Here is a 21,400-nt window from a genome sequence, read left to right as displayed (position 1 = left end):
CAGACTCGGTGACTGGCTTTCCCAAACCTAATCGGCCAAATCTTTGAAGAACCAGATTCCCCCCGCAAAAAGAATCTAACAAAATGAAATTTTGTGGGACATAGCATGAGAATTTAAACTCTGAAGCTTAGTCCCTGCTTGTTGGGCTATTTGTCCTTTAGATGGGGACACTGTTTCCCCATCCAGGTCTTTGTCCTTCTTCTATTTCTGGCCTATTCTTGAGGTCTGCATTGTGAGCAGACCCACAGGAGATCTTCAGCCACTCCTCTCAGGACATACAGCTGTGTTGGAGTCTAGGAGACAGGCAGATGAGGGGCCTTGGATCAGAAAGAGGGATGGTGTGCTTAACAGTGACTGAGGAGTCCAGGGACACGGAAGGGGGAAGGAGAGCTCCTTATAGGCCTCCTCTGTCCAAGGTTGCTGTCCAGTCACCGTGTCCCAGGAAGGAGAAACAGATAGCCTGCTTTCAGCTCTAAATGGGAAGCCCATTATCTCCAACCAGGGGCTGTGATGTACTGTAGGATGTGGTGACTGTACCAACTCCCCACTGTACTTTGGGCAAAGACGTTTGCCAGAGAAGGAGACAGTAGTCATGGTGTTCTCAACCCTCTGGGGCAAAGCTCTACACCAAATCTGGGAAGTCCTCTGACTCTGCTCCCCGAAGAGCCTCCCTCTGTAGTCTCCAGAGTCTTGACCAGGCTTCTTCCTCACCACTCGCTTGTGTTGCTGGCAGGAGTCTCTACTAGAAGGTGTTCCATCTCTCCAGACACGTAGCTTCCAGAACCGCCCCCTCCCATCTGTGCCAAGGTCATCTGCGTTAACCTTTCTCAATTCCATCTCTAGGCTTAAGATCTATGAGCTCCTGGGGCTCTAGAGATGGCTCAGTGGTTAAGAGTGCTTTACTGCTCTTAGAGAGACTTGAGTTCAGTTCCTAGAACCCAAAAGTTGGGTCATTCATAACCATCTGTACCTCCACCTCCAGAATATATGACACTCTCTGGACTTATGCACTCGTTTGTACACACACACATATGGGGGGGCACTTAAACATTTAAAGATTTATAGGTTCCCTAACACAGCTTATCTAACCTTTCCTGGGGGCATTAACCTGTACCATTAGTCTCATTTCTTACCATCCCCTTCAGCAACTGTCATACTTGGAATACAGACATGCATGGCCCTGGACCTTTGCACATGCAGGTCACCAAGAAAGTCTCCTGTCTTCTGCCTGTAATAAGTTCCCCTCTGAAGACCAATCTAAACCTCCCATCCTCTGTAACTGCACAGATCTATTTGCATGCATACCTGTGCTCTTCCGGCATCCATAGGCCCTGCTGTAAGTAGCATGTCAATCTACCACTACCACCTCAAGTGGTAAGACTGCATGTCTGCAATCAGATGCCTGGGCTGCAGCCACAGACCCCAGCTCTGACTAAATCACAAGGAAGGCATTGGGTGGAGCCCAGGAGTTGGGTTAGGGATTACGGGGGGAAACGAAGGCCACACATCTAGATCGGGCCACAGTGAGTCAGTCTCGAGCATCACCCTGTGTGACAGGGCCGTATGCATTCTAAGCAAAGGCTGTAGCACTGAGCTCCATCTTCATCCACCTCGTGTACACTTAGCTCCGTGACATAGGCAGCAGTTACGTCTTTGATTCCTAGGTCACCTGCCCATAAAAGCCAGCAATGACCTCATTGTCTCATAGGATAGCACGGGCCCTTTCAAACCTTGGAGCATTCTCAACTTGCAGTGCAGCCACCTAGGAGCTTCTGCTTTGCTTTCCTATGAGTCTTTACTAGACAGGCACCCCACTGTGGTGCCTCCCTGGTCCCCTCAGGCAGAACCAGCTGTCTCTTCCACTGCTCAATGCTTGTCCCTGTTGGCAGAGTTATATCAGTGTCTCTCCCAGTAACCTTGCACTGCCCCAGGGCTACATGTATGATCATTCATTCACTCAAGTCTCTGACACACACCCAGGATCCCCATGAAGACACCACTGGGTACTTGTACCACCTCACACTCCTGGAACTCAGAGTCTCAGCCAGCCTCTGAAGGAGCTGTGAGTCCCCTAGTCTCATCCACAGCTCCGGGCGTGTTAGGATGTTCGAGGCTGCTCCCTAACCACCTTAGCTCTCTTTCTACCTTCTGCCTGGACTACTGGGTACTTGTAGCTCTCCGAGGTCCTGAACTTGGCTCTTTCTCTTGGCCCCAAATAACTGTCATGACTTCTTAACTCTAATCCCTCCAGTGAAGACCTATCCCCACCTCCCAAAAGTCTAGCTACCAGTGAGAAAGAAATATAGACTCTGAGCTAATACACTGAAGACCATATAGTTTCCTAATGATGAGAGCATGTATGAGAAAATGAAAGTAAGATCCCCACCGCCACCCAACTTAATCCCTGGGTCTCGCACTCCCTTTGTCATTAGGACCTATGTCCTCTGAGACATCACCCTCCCTTGCTACCAAGCTGTATTCTTAGAGAGGTCATATAAGGATTATAGGGACTCTCTACTTCCTAAGTCCCCGTTGGCTGCTGCTAACCCCTCTGCCTCAGTCTCCCTCCTGGTTCTTCCACACTCTACACGCACGCGTCCAATGCACACGTCCAATCTCCTCATAGCCTCCCAGTATCCTGATCTGGCTCATCTGTCAATTCACTGCAGCGTAGTTCTTCTCCACACTCCAGGATGTCACCCCAGAGTCCCACCTCTCCTCTGTAGACTCCTTCACACCTCTAATTTTTTACCTCACCTCTCACCAAACTGCTCCCAAGTGTCAGCCTTCTTCAGATGTCTCTCAGCAGAGAACTTTCATCATGTTTTCCTCCCCTCATCTCCGAGTATCACTTTCTCAGAGTCCACCCTCCAAGCAACAAAAAAAGGAGGAAGAGGAGGAGTAGGAAGAAGAAGAAGAAGAAGAGGAGGAGGAGGAGGAGGAGGAGGAGGAGGAGGAGGAGGAGGAGGAAGAAGAAGAAGAAGAAGAAGAAGAAGAAGAAGAAGAAGAAGAAGAAGAAGAAGAAGAAGAAGAAGAAGAAGAAGAAGAAGAAGAAGCAGCCAAATGAAAGCATCTTTAGTGGGGGTGGTGCACTCCTTTAATCCCAGCTCTTGGGAGGGAGAGGTAGGCAGATCTCTGAGTTCAAAGCCAACCTGGTCTACAGAGTAAGGTCCAGGACAGTGAAGGCTGCACTAAGAGACCCTGTCTTGAAAAATCAAATGGGGGATGGATGGATGGATGGATGGATGGATGGATGGATGGACAGAGAGAGCAAGCAAATGAGCATCTTTAGTGAATACTGGAAGGTGTAACTGCTGCTAATATTAACCCAGCCAGGTATTTCCTCTCATTGTAGCCTCAGGGGTTTGCCCAGTAGCCATCTTTGCTCAGCCAAGGGTCTACCTCACTACCATATGGTGGAAGCCACCATCTGGCCAGGTTTTCTGATCTGGATCTAGGTCGTGACATTTGTGGGGGGTTGAGTGATAAATGTCTCTCATAGGTTTGTATGTTTGAATGTATGCCCCCAGGTTGGTGGTGCTGTTTGAAAATATTATAGAAACTTTCAGGAGGTAGAAATTTGTTGGTGGAGGAGTCTCTCTGGAGATGGTCTTTAAAGTTTTATAGGCTGGCCACACTTCTTTCTTTCTTTCTGTCTATCTATCTACCTATCTATCTATCCATCCATCCATCCATCTATCTATCTCTTCTATTTCATCTGCTTCCTGAGTGCAGATGAAATGTGATCAGTCTGCTTCCTGACTGCCATTGTTGCCTCACGCTCCAACTGCCATACCCTGTCCACCATGATGGATTATATCCCCTCTGAAAAGCCTTTGGTCAGAGTATTCTATCACATCAGCAGAACATGACTAATACAACCCTCTACCCTTGCCTCACCTCATTCCTTCCCAACTGAAGAACGCCCACCCTGATCCCTCCAGGCTTGATCTGTTGTTGACACATGCAACTGGTTGTTGGATGACATTTGGGTAAACCTTGCCATCTAGGCGGCTGGAAGCTGAAGTGTTAAAAAGGCTGGCTTCTCTCTAGCCACAGGCTGCAGCTTTACCTCAGTGTCAGCTGAGGTCATGTGTGGCTCTCTAAACAACTGGAACAGAACAGAATAATTCAATCTCTTCCCAAAGATCTAAGTCATGAATGGGGCAGTGCTTTAGGATTATACATCACCCAAATTGTGGGGCTACCACAGTTGCTATTAACAATGCTATCTCCTAGGCTTAGAGGAGGCTTCGCTCCTACAACCAGTCCATCTATGTCTACATAGCTAGACATTTCTACTAGTTCCATTTCATCATGGTTAAGGACATTCTGATTGCTTCCCACACCTCTCCGTGTGTTCTGTAATCCACCTGGATTCCAATCATAAAAGAAGTGTGTGTGTGTGTGTGTGTGTGTGTGTGTGTGTGTGTGTGTGTGTGTACACGAGCGTGTTCACATGCACGCACACACAAACATGTGCAAAACATAGTAACATTTACTCCAGGACTACAGAGACAAGCCATTTAGATCACAGCCTAGGAGGGAGAGAAGTAGACAACAGGTAGAGTCCTCTAGATTGAGACAGCCAATGGTCTCTATCTGAATCTGAGACACCAACAGAGTCTCATGGGAGCACAGGAGAGGGCAAAGCATGATATGACTGAAGTGACTCTTCAAGACTCCTTAGAGGATAGAGCTGAATGAAGCTCGTGAGACCTTAAGTGTAAGAAATGACTTAGTCAACAGGAAGTGCTGGGCATGAAGGCAAAGGGTAGGAATGTACAGGAGTTATGAAGCTGTAAATAGAAGAGCAGACCCAGGAAGGCTCTGTGAGTCCTCAGAAAGGAGCTGAGCAGTAAGGACTGAGTCTCCTCCCCCAGAAGAGGACAGCATTCTCATGGTAAGACGGCAGTGACTCAGCAATGACATCAAGTTTTTCTAGTCATACCCTCTCCACGCACACACCGGTAACTCCTGGGCAATCCTGTAAGGAGATCTGGCTGCAGGCACGTCGTGGACGGCATGGCTGTACAAAGCATCCAGTGAGGAAGCCGTTTGTGCAAAACTCCCATTTGTCCCCACAGTGTCAGCACACATCCAGCGTCCCTGCTCCCAGATGAATTACCCTCTGGGTGTGCATGACATGGTTTTCACTGGGCTTTCTCAGTGTATTTCCCAGCTGCTCTGAGTTTATAATGTTTTCCGGTCCTTTATCATGTATGTGTCATAAATACCAATGGGACCAGGAACATTTATCACCTTAGCTGGGTTCCTGCTTGAGCTCTGAAAAAAAAATTATTTGGCTATGCAACCTTTCTCAGGGCTCTGATTTAATGGGCTTCCCTACAGTAAAGACACTGGAATTCTTTACCTTTTAATATTTGACACCCCTTTCTCTTTATTACCACATCGGACAGCCCTTCTAGACCAGCTGGAACGAGCCCATTAGTCTGTGACAAATAACTTGTGTCATTTGGTGAAAAATATGCAGAACTTTAGCTGCAGCTTCATCTCCAGCCTTGTTTCTGTCTGTGGTCTCATTCTCCTCTAAACAAGCACGTAGCTCCAGGCAGACCCCCCTCTTAGCATCCCCTGGTCCCTCGAATTCCCTAGAAGCTGGGTCTGTGGGGTTATCTCATTCTAACCAATTATAATGGAGCAGAAGACCAGGGTGGCTAGCGATACCCATAGCTGGGTGGAAGAATTAAGCTGGGAGCATCAGTCACAGCAGCTGAAAAGCATCTACTCACAGATGAATGGATTTTAAAATGGTGTCTACTTACCATAGGATGTAAGTCGGGAGGAAATTCTGACATACGACACAATGAAGACAAACCTTGAAGGCATTCAAGTTAAATAAGCCAATCCCAGAAGGACAAACGTATGTGGTTTCACTTACAGGACTGCAGTCTCCAAGGGAGGCAAACTCATAGAGAGGGCAGTGGAAGAAGAGTAGGGGGAGGAGGGGCGGTTGTTCCAGTTGGGAAAGAAAGTCTATCAATTGGTTGTAGAGCCGTGTGCGTGTGCTTACCGGCACTGAGCTGTACACTTGAGGGATGGGCGCAATGGAATGTTTGCACGTTTTAAAAAATGAACCCCAGGACGTCAAACTAGTCACGGGAAAACTGACAGAGGCACGCTCTCCCAGTTCGTGAGCCCGTCATTTATCCCTGCCTCCCAAATCAAGTGACTCTTGCTAAGCTAGCCAGCAATTCTCGAACAAACCCGCTTGAAAGGTGACTCGCTAACCTAGGCTGTGGTTCTGGTTAGGCAACATGAGGGTGAGGTCAGGCTGAAACTGGCAGAGGTTGGCTGGTCTGCACGACAATCCGGGATGGCTTGTCTTTGCTCCATGCTGCCTCTCATCTCCCAACAGGCTGTCCTCGGCGGGATCTCCAGAGGTAGCAAAAGCGAGCAGATCCCCTTGGTGCTGTGGCCGATACCCATCTAAGGTCCTTCCTACTGCATCCTACTCTCAAAAGCAAATTAAGGGGCAGCCACAACTCAATGACCTCTGCCTCTAGATAGTAGAAAATGTTTGCAACTCATTGTGTGGGTTGAACACATGTCAGACCCTGAGCTGAGTGTTGCACACACACACACACACACACACACACACACACACACACACACACACTGCAGTCTGGCACAGGAGGCAGATGTGTAAATAAATAATCCCAAGGCATGCTGTGCTGTAAAGAAGGCAGCTCAGGATGCTGCAAAAACATGCATGGGGAAACAGAGGGCGGGGCTGTAGGAAGAAAGAGTCAAGGAGGCCTGGGACCAGATGACGTCAGGATTGCCATGAAAAACCAATGGTGAGCAGACAAATGAAGAATAAGGAAGGACTTGGGCAAAGGGGAACACGTTTGGAAGCAGAATGCTGTCTAGGACACCGGGGAGGCTTCACGAGAAGGAGAAAGTGGAAAGGAAGCTGCTGACCCAGGACACCTTACTGCCTTTGCTCACTCTTGAAGGGCTCATTTAACCAGAGGCCAGTGGCTGGATTCTGTGGGGAGCTGTGGTATGGAGGTGGCTTGGAAGAAGGCGGGTTGGAAGCTGGGAAGTCTTCTCTGGTCATGTGCTTTCTGCCTCGTGGTCTTATGAGAGAGGAATCCCCAATATGGAGCAGAGAAGCAAGGCATAGGGCAGCCAATTCTATAAGCCTGTGGGTGGGGCGTTTGCTCAAAGCTTAGACCAGGAAATGCCCCCAGGATGCCAGCCAGCAGGGATGGAGGCCAAAGCTGTGGCTCTCCACGTGAGCTCAGGCTATCAGCCTCCTCAGTGATAGGTACTGACAATTTCCTGGGGAGGGCCCAAGGGCCACTGACCCATTCTAAATCCTACAAGTGCAGGGTGCTGCCAGGAATCCTGAACACACACCCTTAGTCCTGATTCCCTCAAAAACCCCACAGCCTTCCCCATACCAGGCCCTTCCTTTTTGGACTGTTTCCAAGAGACGCCTCTAAAACTCCGGAAGGTTATTCTGCTCTGAGACAAGGGTGAGGGATCCAAGCATCTTTCACCCAGGACAGTAGGTCCTGGCTTCCTCTTACGGATGGAGCCCAAGTGTGTTCCTGACAAGTATAAGCTGTGGTGCCCACCGTCCCCGCCGGCACGCTGCAGGTAGTGCCAAGCACATACCAACTGATCAATACTTGGAATGCACTGGGCCTGCTGTGCAAAGGAATCCCCTGGTGAGCGCTTTCATAAATTGAAAAATTCTTCTGGAAGTGAATAATCGTCCCCAACTATTGCATCAGACTTCTGAAAAGGCAGAGGTGTAGAGAACAGAGAGTATTCATGTAGGGAGAGGCAACGCCTGAATCCCAGGCAACCTTGCCAGATCTGGGCCTGGACTTGTGGTTCCTGATGCAGCCAGTGTTGCTGCTGGGACTAAGGCTATGGCTAAGGTCTTTTCCAGAACCTTGACCTGTAAGGAAACATTTGAAACATCAGAACACAGTACAAGAGCCGGGGAGCTATTTTGTTCTACAGAAACTGGAGGCCCCACAAGGCTGGAGTAACTCACCCAAGACCAATTAACTATCCTGTGACAAATCAAGATTAAGTAAGAACTAGGACCCAGGAGCTAGAGAAACCGGTGGGCAGCTGAGAATGCATACTGTTGTCCCAGAGGACTGAGTTCGGTTCCCAGCACCATGCCAGGTGGTTCACACTGCCTTTAACTCTTGCTGCTGGTGATCTGATGCCTTCTTCTGGTCTCTGCAGGCACCTGCCCTCATGTACACATGCTCACACTCACATGCTCATAGGCACACTCCTACATTTTAAAAATATTGCAAAGTTCTAAGAGTTTGGAATCCTTACCCGGAATCCCCACCTTCCCTTACCTCTACCCCTCTCCTTGCTCATAAATGAGATAATCCGCCATGTTCATTCATCTGCAGGCTCTATGAGCATCCCAGGATCCCAATTTACATGAGCTCTGACTGGCCCCACAGGTTCTCCCTGAGCCCCCATAGGCTCATCTCCATCCCAGGCCTCTCACCACTCTTGTGCCTTACTGACTCTTTTTCTACCAGCTGAGGCCTAAATGCTATCTCTGCCCTTCAGTCTCGAGTAAGCCTCCTCCTCATCGTTCAGTGAGATCATGGAAGGACTCCACCCTCAACGGTAGTTTGAATCTACTTCAGTGACCGTGGGCACAGTAGGTGCTCACTGACTGTTCACTACATCATTAACTCTCAACAATCAAGGTTGCTGGGAATCCAGTTCACCTTTTCAAGGTCTGCGTGTCTCACAGAAGGCACAGTCCAGGTTCACCCTCAGGCCGGTCTCCAAAATCAAGCTCTCTGAAGATCAGGGGTCTTCCTGCCTCCCACTGGGTTTCCTAAAATCCTCTCTTCCTTCCTCTCTGTCAGATCACTGGAAAACAAGCCCAAGCTCTTCACTTCCTGCACACAGTCCCCTGCAGCCCCTTAGCATGGTTCTCAGGATGTAATTTCACCTGCCAACTACTCCATTCCTGTTACTCTCCAGCTCTCTGTTCACCTATGCCCGCCACACAACCCATGCCCTGCAGCCTTGTCTCTGTTTCCTGCTCAAGTCGGAGAACATGGCCAGAGCATTCCACATGCAGACCTGAAGACATTCGCCCATAGTGCAAGTCAGCCTAACACGCGGTGAGGGGGTCCATGGCTTAGCATGGCCTGTGGCTCAGGGGACAGTTCTACCACCTCAGTCCCCACATACAGCATGTTTTAAAGGACCCAGTGTATCTTTGTGAGGAGGGCCGGCTGGACTGCCGAGACCCACTAATCCTATCATCATCCCTGAGCTGGACTAGATCAAGTGACCCCACTGATCTCTGCAGACAGAAATAGGAACCTCAGCTCCTTATTGACAGGTATTAACACAGAGGCTAAGAGACCATAGGACCTACCACAGGCTGAGGTGAGCCCAGTGCTACCTAACTACTCTGTGACAAATCTAGATCAAGAACTAGGGCTAGGGGACCCTCAGCACTTAATTGGTACTGACTCTACGTTCAGGTTTGCAGTAGGGAACAGCAGAGGGTAATTCTGGAAAATCAGCTTCACTTAACATAGACCTGGAGAACTTGGAATGATGGTGAGAGGACTTAGCTCTCATTGTCTCCCTTTACCTGTTTAACAGCAGTCTAGGTCACCTGACACAAGGATCTAGACCTCTGGTGTGATGTCCAGCCACTACATGCAAAGGATAAGGAATCCCGGATGCAGTCAGATGTGCTGGGGTAGTGAGGAGTGGCGTCCACCCAGAGGCCTTAACTTCAGCAAAGGGAAGACACCTCAGTTAAATGGGCTAGCTGGTAGGCTCCTCTCTCCTCCTCCCTTCTAGCCCTTGGGGCGGGTCTAGGAGAAGATGTTGACCTCTCTGGGTCTGGAGCCCACAGGCCTGGATTCTGTCTATGCCAGCCCCAGTGGCCAAGGTAGGTATACATTGAGGCAGGATATAACCACCTCCCACCCCCAAGCCACGTCCTAAGACCCACAGAGGCTGCAAACCCATTGTCAAATGCACAGGCAAGGCTGGGCATCCTGGAAGGCTAGCCTAGAAAGTGGGGCTGATGCAGAGAAGCACCCCACCCAACCCCACCCCCCTCCCTGCTTACTTGCTTACCCCAGAAGTCCCTGAAAGCGTGAGATGGAAGGAGGCCATCGGGCCAAGCCCTCGTCAGGCCCTTCTGCTCTCTGGCTGCCCTACCCAGGAAACGTGTTCCACGCCATGGCTTGAGTGTCTCACAGGAGGGATGCTGACTCTACGGGGTTTGTGGGTTTTGTTCCTCTGAACCATGTCCCCCCATCCTGCATCACGATGCCATGCTTTCTTGATACGTCGGCACCATTGGCATTTGGAGGCCTTACTCCATGGTTCTAAGATAGATTTTGGTTATTTTAGCTGTTTGTGGTAATGTATTTTCTGTTTCCAATTGTCAGTATGGGAATCTCTCCCCAGCCTACTCCCCAGTCTTTCAGTATCTGGGTTTGATATTTTCTTTAATCATATTCGGGTTTTGTTTTGTTTCGTTAGTTTGCTTTTTTAAGTTGTTACTCCCTTGGTTATGTAGCCCCTCCCAGTGGCTGCTTGTTTATGCCTGTTTGTCACCTCTCTTGACTGTCAGTGTTCAGCCAGCCTTGCCAAGAAAGAATATCAAGTATTTTCTATTTCTCTACTTCTTGAAAAAAAGATTAATTAAAAATAAAAATTAAAAACCTCTTAATGGGAACCTGGCCCTGTCTGTCTTCTCTATTCTGCAGAAATGTTGAAGGAGTTGAACCAGCAACGCAGAGCGAAAGCGTTTACAGACCTGAAAATTGTTGTTGAAGGCAGAGAGTTTGAAGTCCACCAAAATGTTCTAGCTTCCTGCAGCTTGTATTTCAAGGACCTGATTCAAAGGTTTGCCTTCCTTCCAGCTGTGGTCGGGTCTGTTCCTTCGTAGGACGCTTTTGTGTCGCTTTTCTCCCCCTCTCTTGCAGGTTCCTGAAGTGTGACTCCCTGTCACAGAGCCAGTAGCCATCTCTCCTCCCCTCCCCAGTGCTCTCACACACACACATGTACACACACACACACACATGTACACACACACACACGTACACACACACATAGAACACACACATACATACACATATGTAAACACATGTACACACATACACACATGTACACACAGAGACACACAGACACACATGCACACATACATACACACATACATACACACACAGACACACCCAGAAACACACACACACACACACACAGCCTCAGAGCAGCCACTGCCCTTGCTCCCACACACTACCTCACTGGCCACCAGGGGCTAGCCCATAGTAGGCTCCTCCCCACATCCCCAAACCCCATGTTCTTAGCAGATTACAAGCCCTCCCCGAGAATAAGAGGACCATAGACTCCGTTTTAAGGGACCATTACACACTACTCCATCCCTCAGGGTCCCCAGCTCCACCTATCGATGGTGAACCTAAGTTCAGGAAGCATATTGAGCAGACCATCCCCATGGAGGGACACCAGGCACCCCAGGGACTGCTCTCTCCCAGCTGAGTCAGGGAGAAGAGTGTGTAGGCCAAGCCTCAGGCTTGATCACTGGGCACTGATCACAGACCAGGTGTGTCCTAAACACGGTCTCTCAGCCTCCCCACCCCCAACACCCCGCCTCAGCCCACCTTGACTGCCCCTGGCCATTTCTACCTGGATCAATCCGTGTTAATGGTGCCTGGGTGTCTTTGTTTTTCCACTTTGTTGACTTAAAAAGAGAAGCGTTTGGGGCTGTTTCATACCCTTGCAAAGCTGTCAGGGCCACCTCCTAGCTCCTTAGGGAGGGAGAGCAGCCGAGGGCCCAGCCCAGGGTAACGCTCACATTTCTCTCACCCATCAGCAGATTAATGCCGCTGCTCATTTTGCCTTGCAGCCTCTCCGGGGCGGACGCTGAGCCTGGACAGAGCTCAGAGAGGGAGGACAGGACCTCTGCTTGCTTCCCAATGCTGTGTTTGGACTTGCCAACTAACCCCAGAGCGACTGTGTTTTGTTTCAGGATGGCACACTGGCTGGCATCTCCTTTCCTATCCCCTGTGTCCTTTGGCATAGCGCCAGGCCGCCGGCTGTGTGTGAGGTCCCACTCAGCCTTACTGGCCCTGTGCCACACAGGAGGGGCAGGCTCTTTGTGACATCCCATTTCCTGGACAACTCCGTCTCGGGCCCTCATGCTTAGGTTCTCTGTGTCTGAGGGCAAGGATTAGAGGCTTAAGTCTTGGGGAAAGAGGCATGTCCAGGGGCTTCTTCAGCCTAGGGGTTCTTTTTAGGAAACTCTGAGGAGCAGTGGCTAGCACCTGGCTGCAGGGACACAGCTAAATAATCTGGGACCTTGGACCCTAATCCAGATGGGCTACAGAGCGTGAGGTTAATGTAGAGCAGTGGCCCAGCCCTGGATTAAAAGCCTTTAACTACCTTTGAAGATGAGTCAGAGCCAAATTCCATTACACAACAGGCCAGAGGACCCGGATAGGTGGGAACCCTGTTGGGCAGGCAAAGGAGGAGGAAGACCCTTCCCGACAAGGAGGGTAGGGACAAAAACATGTATGAACCAGGGACAGGAATAGGTTGTCCTGATTCCCCACTGACCTCCTAGACTTGCTATAAGGGTGAAGAGGGGGGCCTACACACCTCAGTAGCCCTGTTGAGAACGAATAGGCACTCCATCCAAGTAGTTTCTGGGAGAGAGAGCATCCTTGGGAGCCAGGAGACCTGGGCCCTACACGTGATTCTTCCCACTCATTCCGAGACTCCACTCTGGCCAAACCCTCGCCCTCAGGCCTCGGGCTTTATCATCTGTAGGCCAGAAATTGGTCAAATGATGGTGAAGGTGTCAGTCAGGGGATGGACAAGACCCGCCTGGAGGGGCACAAGTCTAAATGCCAAGATGGGAAAGGTGAAGGTGTCAAGGTCATTAGAGGGAAGAGAGCAGGTAAACAGCCCAGTGAGGGGTTAGCTGGGGAAAGTAGCCAGAAGGACACAGGACATGACATGCTTTCAGGGCCTAAAGCACACGCAAGTCCTCTAGTGGCAGATGAATCTGACTGAGTCAGGGCTGAGGTCTAGGGCCTTCAGGATGCATGGAGTACCTTCAGGAATCAAAGGAGAAACTGAAGCTGTGTTCGTGTGTAGCCATTTTTTAATTTCCTTTCTCTGTCTTGGCTATGGGGTGCGTGCTGCCATTCATCCTGATGGCTGCAAACAAATGCTTTTGAAGGAGTGAAGCAAGATCTCCACAGGAAGGCGATACCTTTATGAGCCTCATGGTCAGAGAGCAGCTGATGTCACCGTGTTGTTTCAGCTCCCGGGAATAGCTTCTCAGGGATAAAATGGCCTCAGGGCTCCTTTTCAAGAGCTGTTGTCTTAAGAGATTGAGGAAGTAGGGCCAGTCTATGTCTCAGGGATTGTATGAGTCAATACTGATCTGCCCTGGCTGGGCATTGTCAGAGCAGGAATTACCCTGCTTTCTGTGCCAGCACCCCAGACTTGGAAATTCAAGTTAAGCTCCCTTCTGCCGCCAACCTAGGTTGTGTGTCCACTGTCCACCCCCATCTCAGGGTTACTGTCTTTCCTGAAGCCATGAGAGGGGCATATAAGAAGCTAAGTCACTTGCTCATCCCTCTCTGCAAACAAGCAGGGTCTCTCCTGGGTCAGAGCCTACCCAAAGTCCTCAGAGACAAACAGTACATGGGTCAGAAAAGGGAAGCATGAAACAGACACACACACACACACACACACACACACACACACTCTCTCTCTCTTTCTCTCTCTCTATCAGTATGAGACTGAGCAGAGGAGCCAGATCTGCCCATATGGCCTTGCAGACTTCAGTCAAGCCCCTACCACCTCCACTACTTGACAACATTCCCAAGGCCCGACACTATCCAGGCTCTCCTTGCATGCTCGTAGATGAGCCAGCCATCTTTTGCCACTTCCTCTCTTGACAAGGTTGCCACCTGGTGACAAGAAGCTTTACTGATACATTTGCTTGGGGAGCTGGTGTAGTTAGAATCCCTGTTTTACGGATGAGGATCTTGAAGCCTCGGGCATTTAAGTGACATATACACATTGCCTGATGTGGAAGCTCCCATTCTCTAACCTAGAAAACCAAACCGTGCTTTCTGTTTATACGCAAAGTCAGTGAGGGAGAAAGGGGAAGTCTCTGAGCTGACAAGTAGTGTGTGTGTGGTGTGTATGGGGAGTGTGTGTGTGTGTGTGTGTGTGTGTGTGTGTGTGTGTGTGTGTGTAGTCCACATGTGATATTAGGAACACCGGCCACGAGGCCTGCCAAGAAGAACAAAATTCCCCTTGTAAGACAGGCACTCGTGTGCAGACCTACAAGGAGACTGGACCTTCTAGATGAGGCCTGGAGGTCAAGAAGCCCTTGGACATGAGTGCAGGAGGTCAGCAGCAAGCCAGGGCAAAACCTTACCCCAGGGCTGTTCAACCTGACCTTTGGTTAGCCAACCTGAGTTCCACAGGATGCTCAGAAGAGGGAAACTGAAAGACAAGGGAAGAGGGCACTGCTTCTGGACAGTGAGGAGGGACACTGCCCCTGGATGATGAGTGGGGTACTCATCCTTCCCTTAACTACTCACACACTGGACCCTTTGGGTTGGAGTCCCAGGCCTAGAGCCATATCTTACCCCTACACGGTCTGCCTGGCTTTTCTTCTCTGACCCATGGCAAAGTCCCTTCATTTACTCTCTGGGCACCAAGAATCTTTCAAGATGCACAGGTGCCCTAGAGACGTTAATCAAGGCCAGTCACTTCCACTTAATGGTTGTCTAGCCAGGCTACCAGCCCCACTGTAGAGGCCATGACTACCCTTAAAAGATGGCAGCCATGTCTCCTGCTCTCACTGACAAGTCCCAGCACGTCTCTAAGTCAAGGTGTGGGAGAAAATGTCTAGCACCTGAGGAAAGCTGTCCTTTGCCATACCAAAGAGGACAGAGGCCTGAGCATGGCTGGCATGGCAGGAACCCCTCTAGCTGAAGCCCCCCCCCAACACACACACACACACACAAGGCCTACTGGAACACGTATGGCATGTGGATTCTGTGCTTGATCTTATCCAAAAGGCCGAGAAGCGACAGCAGGTGAATTCTAGTCTCTTTTCGCACTGGACGAAAACAGCGAATGAAGTCACTGGTTTTTCTAACCCGATTCTCACCAAGCCTGGGCTTCTCATTCCTTCTTCAGCTGTGATGTGGGAAGCTAGAGTAGCTAGTGACTCAATGGCCCACCTCACCCACTGACACGGTGCTTCTCACGCACTGGCACCTCTTTCCCCAAGTGCCTGTCCCATGTCTCATCCAGAATACACATGTGTGCCTTGAAAACAAAGCAACAAGAAGAGGGATTGACACCACTTGGGTGTCAAGACCGGACTTCCTCTCAAAGAGTGGTCCAAGGCCTGCCGAAGTGCACAGGACCCAGTGGGACCTGAGTGTGACCAAACATAGTGCTCTCAAGCTAGTGGCAGGGTAGAAATCACATCAGATGGAGAGAACAGAGTACCAGCTATCTGTCACTCACCACTGTCCTACACTTCCAGACAGTGCCCAGTTCCAGTGTGCATCGTGCAAACACCTGGCCACACAGGCAAGTAAGGGAGAGAGCAACTTATCTCAGACGACATATCTTTGAAAGGAAGCTTCTCCAAGATCCTACTAGTCCAAGATAGGCATCTCTGACACATCTATAGACCCAGCCCTGCTAGGCAGCAACTGTGTCTAGAAACCCGGATTCTCCTGGGTAGTTCCACTTGGGAGAAAGTAACTTCATAAAGTGTCTAGTCTCAGACACTGTGTGCGCTAGGCCACCACACTTCCGCCATCTCCTCAAGCATGGAATCACAGACAGCATGATGTTGTCCATTTCTGTGGTTCTGTTCAGCATTGTACAATCGTGTTATGACTCTTAGGGCCCAGCAGTTCACTCAAGAACCAGCTTAGAACAAGATGATGGACAGAACATTCTTCACACCTGTGAAGAATGCAGCCTTATAGCCATGATTGGAGTTACCGATAAGGTGAGGTGTCCCCTAGGGGGCCTCTGTTCAGAGAAACCTAAGGAGAACTAATTAGGACCACAATGATCTAATGATCAGAGACAGAGTTGTTGCCAGCCTTTCATGGCTTTGTGTTCTCTGAGCTACACATGAATGAGCCACTAGATGCCACCTATGTGCTGCGGAATATCCAAACTCCTATGCCTCCTCTACATCTTGAACTAGGTTACTAATAAAGACTTGGCGTGTGTGTGTGTGTGTGTGTGTGTATGTGTGTGTGTGTGTGTGTGTGTGTGTGTGTGTGTGTGTGTGCGTGCATGTACATATTCCCTGAAGACCTACCTCTGCTCTTTTGAGCTCCTCTGAGGACGCAGGGACACACTGACTGGGCTGGCAATTGTTGGTGGCAATAGTGAAAGGGATCTTGAAAAATGTGTGCAGCCCATGTTGACCCCATCAGCCCTGCCACACAGTAACTGACCCAGCATGACTTCCACAGATACTAAGGAAGTACAGAGAAAAGGCCAGGCCATTAGGATGAACACAGAGACAGCCAAGATTGGAGCAAGAGGTTGACCAGATAGCCTTAGAGGCCTGGGATACCCAGGATTTACGGAGTCTCTAGGAGGCACTTGAAAGCTATCTTTATACTTCACCAAGGCACACAAGCCTGGGAATCCATCTTGACAGCAAAACACATGTGTGTGAGGTAACTTTAGCAACTGAATGAGCACATGTGGAATTAAAGGACCTCAGCCCTGACCCTCTTTATGAACAGTACTTTGGCTTCCTCAGGTTTCCTTGGTTTGATCAGGCCATAGAAGTACAAGACCTTAGGGCCTCTGGTTGCATGAGCCATCTGTGGAAAAGGATTCGGCCTCAGGGTCTCAGTGTAACCTGCACACTGCAGGTTGTGTCTGGGCTTTGAAGGCCTAAGCATTTGAAGTCTGGTGGTACCAGGGCAAGCACTGTGTGTAGAACAGTCTCCTGGGAAGGGCTTTCTCTAGTATTGAGCCTCACAGAACTTTAGGCACCATCTACTTCCAATTTGTTTTGCAGAATAGGAGGCTGAGGGCCTGAGGGGTTTAGGATATTGGCCCGTCAGTGGTGAACAGAGTACCCAGGTCCCTTTGCTCCCTCAAAATGCTTTATCCACTCACCAAGCAGCTGCCCCCAGCCTCTTTAGCCAAGCTGCTGTCTTATCAAGTATTGGCACACCTCTACTCCTGCCCCGGGTGCACCCAAGGGACCAGTGTCAAAAGTCTTGGCCCCTGGCTTTTGCAGAAATCTGTGGGTGGGCAGCAGAGTTCACTTCCTTGACACAGCCCCAGTCAGGCCAGGCTTAGTGAGGGAAGCTGGTCTGATGAGAGTAGCCAAGCTGGGGTGGTCAAGTGGATGGCCTCTGAGAAACCTGCCTCCTGACTTAACGCTCTGGGTGTTTTTTTTTCCCCTCCCGGCCTCACTTCTGTATTGGTGTGTTCTCGGTTCACCTGATCTGTTTCCTTCCAGGTCCAGCTGTAGGGAGCGGCTGCCAGGCCTTAGGAGCCTTTGCAATGGTTTTGTATTTCCGTAGACACCAGATATAAACATACTGATATATTTGTGTCCCTCCCCCGCTCCCCCCCCACTCCAGTTCACAAGCCCGATGCACACTCTACACGCAGGCCACTCTGACCTCTGACCCCGTGTTCCATGTGGCAGGAGGGCCCCCCTGCCCCGGGCCAGGCCCCAGGTCATGGCTGCTGGCTGTCTGTGGCGGAAGTCCTTGGTTGTTCCCCTCTCCCCTTCCCAGCTCTAACCATTCTGTCCGTCTATCTCGTCTTGTCTTCAGTTTCAAAGCAATGTCATGAAGGGCTTCCCTTCCGTGCCTAAAAGGAAACAATATGATTTCTGGAAAGTTTGGGGTTGGGGGTGGGGACTTCCTGGGTCAGCCTTCCAAGGCTCTAGTCTTCAAGATGTGCTCAAAGGAAGTCTCCTGATTGGCTAGAATGCCCGCCAATCAGGATTCTTCGATCTTCAACCTGGAGGAGATTCTGCCATGTGAGGCAGTGGTTTCTGCTTGTTGGGGCTTGCAGGTACCATGTGGTCTAGACACCAGGTGGAGCATGGAGCGGAACCATATTGTTTCCCTTTGTGGCCAGTTCTGGTCCTCGTCCCCATCCACGGCTCATGCTTTTTGATTTGCATCTTTTTTGCATGGATATGCCGAGTAGTAATAAGCAGGGTTTTCTGTTCTTTGGGGCACCTCTGGTCAGACCCTTCTCTTTCAGATCCTGTGTCAGGTCATTAGGTTCAGGTGTGTCATTGCTGTGTCCTTTGAGTCCTAAGATGAAGGGAGTGACTGAGGTGTACAGGGAGATCTGGCCCTGTAAAGACGCGGCAGTGGCCGCAGGGGTGACAGGTGAGGACAGCCTGGTCTCTGTGCCTTAGGTCGGTGCAGGACGGCAGCCAGGGCAGCCGGGAGAAGCTGGAGCTGGTGCTCTCCAACCTGCAGGCTGACGTACTGGAACTGCTGCTAGAGTTCGTCTACACGGGGTCGCTGGTCATCGACTCAGCCAATGCCAAGACTCTGCTTGAGGCGGCCAGCAAGTTCCAGTTTCACACCTTCTGCAAAGTCTGTGTGTCCTTTCTTGGTGAGCTGACCAGTGCTTCCCCCAGATTGTGCCAGGATATCTAGATTTCGTTTGAGCATGTGGTGGAACAGCATGCCCTGAAGGGGTCCCTGTGTCCTTGCCAGAACCAGTGGCCAATAAGATGTATAAAGGCCTTTGCATGTGGCAGGGGTTGGGGGGACCTCACCACTCTGCCCTGCCCTCTAAGCCCTGAATGAGTGGACCACATACTCCGTTCCCCCTTAACATATCCATTCCCAGATGCATGGACAGACCAGATCGTCTGATCTAACCCTTGGAAGCCCAGAGCTGTTTTGCAAGAGATGGACCTTGAATGGGGCTCAACCCTGAGACTCCCTGATCAGAGCATACTCACTTTATACAGCTTAGTATAGTGCTCGGCTGTGCTGGGAGTTGTGGAGTAGGGGGACAAGGACAGCATCACAGAAAACCCCTCAGCCTGGGGTGTGGTAAGCAGAAAGAAAAGCCAGATGGTGGGAACAGATCAGATGAGTTCTACTGAGGAAGTTAGTAAATCCGGAAGAGTCGGGAGCCATAGTGGCAGAAGGTGACACATACTCAGTTCTAACCCGAAAGAGCTACTAGGCAGATTTCAAAAGAGCCAGCTAGCCAGACCCCAGGTTCTGGATGGTGGAGTAGGGGATTCTAGGGGCCGTGGGAGACAACAGATTGATACGTGAGGGCTGTTGTTTACAAGCTTTAAAGATGTCTGTGACATCAGACATGTTTGCCATGAAGGAAGACCTCATAAATCTCAATGTGGCCACTACCCACAGCCCAGGCCCAAACCCTGAAGCCCTAGCCCTCCCTCCATGGGTAGAGGAGATGCTCACTCCATCCCTCAGCTTTGGTTTTTCTTCTATGGTCTAAAACTAGGCCTTGGGAGGCCCACATGAATCAGGGCAGAGAAAGACCTAGGAAACTGAGGCTCAGGGTCACGGGAGGTAGGCCAGCAACAGCCATGGATGTCAGAGGCAGGGTCACTCGGAAACAGGTTGGGTTCAAAGGAAGATCCAGGGGTGGTGATGGGAACAGGAGGTGATCCATCCAGGATTCCTAGATCAGTGACCATTCACTCTCACCTTCAGAGAAGCAGCTGACTGCCAGCAACTGTCTGGGGGTACTGGCCATGGCTGAGGCCATGCAGTGCAGTGAGCTCTACCACATGGCCAAGGCCTTCGCACTGCAGATCTTCCCCGAGGTGGCGGCTCAGGAGGAGATCCTCAGCATCTCTAAGGATGACTTTATCGCCTACGTCTCCAATGACAGCCTCAACACCAAGGCCGAGGAGCTAGTCTACGAAACTGTCATCAAGTGGATCAAGAAGGACCCGGCAACACGCGCACAGGTACGCCATGCCCCGCCTGGTCCCTGCAGGGGTGGGATCTGCTACAAGGACGGAGGAAGGCGAAGGGGGGCAGGGCTGCAAGGATTGTAGAGAAGTCTGAAATAATGAAAGAGAGAGGGGAAGTCTAGCACACATCCCTCTCCACATATCCAGTGAGGGGAGGCAAGGGAGGCTGTGTGGGGGTGGGGTTGAAGATGAGACTCCGTCTCCAGAGGACTCCTAAGGACTTCCACTCCGCTTAGAATAAGTCTCCAACATTGCCAAGGAGACACAGGGTCTGGATGGGGATTGCATGGGTCTTTCACAGAAAAATGGGTACCTGACAAATGGGGTCCTGGGAGGTCAGAGTATACACTCTGGCTGTTGAGTGAGTAGAGAGCAAACAGAAGCCATTCTGGAAGTAGGAAAACACTACATGTGTGACGAGGGAGAAGGTGAGCTACCAAAGGAGACAGAAAAGCCAGAGTAAGCATCCCCATGAGGAAGGAAAATATCCCCAGATAGTCACTCAGTCTCAAGGAGCTCATCGGTCCATTCACACCCAGAAAGCCCCAACTGGAGGCCCTGTGCAGAAAGGGACGGCCATTGGCTATTGTGGGGAGGAGCCTGAAGGTAGGGCAGCTGCAGGAAGACTCTGAATAATAAACAACTGGGAAGAATGGTGGAGAGGTCCGAGCAGCCACGGCAGAGTCCAGGAAGTCGGACCCCAGAGCACATGGAAGCCAAATGCTGGGTCACGAGGGCTGGCACAGTTCATTGGGCATAAAAAGAAGGTGATGTGCTTGTAACCCCGGCACGTGGGAGGTAGAATTAGGAGGATTGGGAGTTCAAAGCCAGGCTTGACACACAGTGAGCTTCAGCCTGGGCTGCAAGACTGACTCAAGGGAAGGGAGGGGGAAGGAAAGGGAGAGAAGGGGAGAGGAGGAGGCAGAGAGGGGAAGAGGAAGGGAAGGAAAGATTGGAGACAAAGATGAGAGATACAGAGATGGCTCCCCGCCCCGCCTCAACCCCGCCACTGAGTCCTTAGAGTTCAGGAGAAGGGGGTTCCTCCCCTGACCAGCTTGTCCCAGCAGGCAAGTATTTTTTTTTTCTTTCAAAGAAAGGAGTTGAAGTTGCGTGGTCACAGTGACTGCTGCAGTTCCCTACAACTCTCGAGTCTACATCTACAGCCCAGAGCGTGGTATGAGCTCAGCCAGGCTTGCCCAGAGACCCTGATCTCCCTGTTTCCCGTCTGCTACGTGCTGTATCCCTCCAAGAAGACCCTTTGTGCCCAAGAATAGTTCCCCAAGTATCAAGTCCCTTCTCACTCTCTCTCATGCCTCTAGATGTCCTCCACGCCCCCCACACCTGCTCCCACCACCT

General features: G+C 50.6%; 1 protein-coding gene across 7 annotated transcripts in view; it reads left to right on the top strand.

Annotated features, from left to right (window-relative positions):
• Klhl29 (kelch-like family member 29) overlaps positions 1–21,400 on the top strand; it is a 304,134-nt gene that overhangs the window by 267,966 nt on the left and 14,768 nt on the right. For all 7 annotated transcript variants that reach the window (NM_001106713.3, XM_017594072.3, XM_006239857.5 and 4 more), the window contains 3 exons: positions 10,767–10,905; positions 18,488–18,690; positions 19,779–20,038. In NM_001106713.3, the coding sequence (NP_001100183.1) occupies positions 10,767–10,905; positions 18,488–18,690; positions 19,779–20,038 (602 nt within the window). The remainder of the gene's footprint in view (positions 1–10,766; positions 10,906–18,487; positions 18,691–19,778; positions 20,039–21,400) is intronic.

The sequence above is a fragment of the Rattus norvegicus genome, chromosome 6, assembly GCF_036323735.1.
Source record: "Rattus norvegicus strain BN/NHsdMcwi chromosome 6, GRCr8, whole genome shotgun sequence".
Lineage (NCBI taxonomy): Eukaryota > Metazoa > Chordata > Mammalia > Rodentia > Muridae > Rattus > Rattus norvegicus.
Note: the sequence above shows the minus strand (reverse complement) of the source record. Positions and strands in the feature narration are given on the sequence as shown.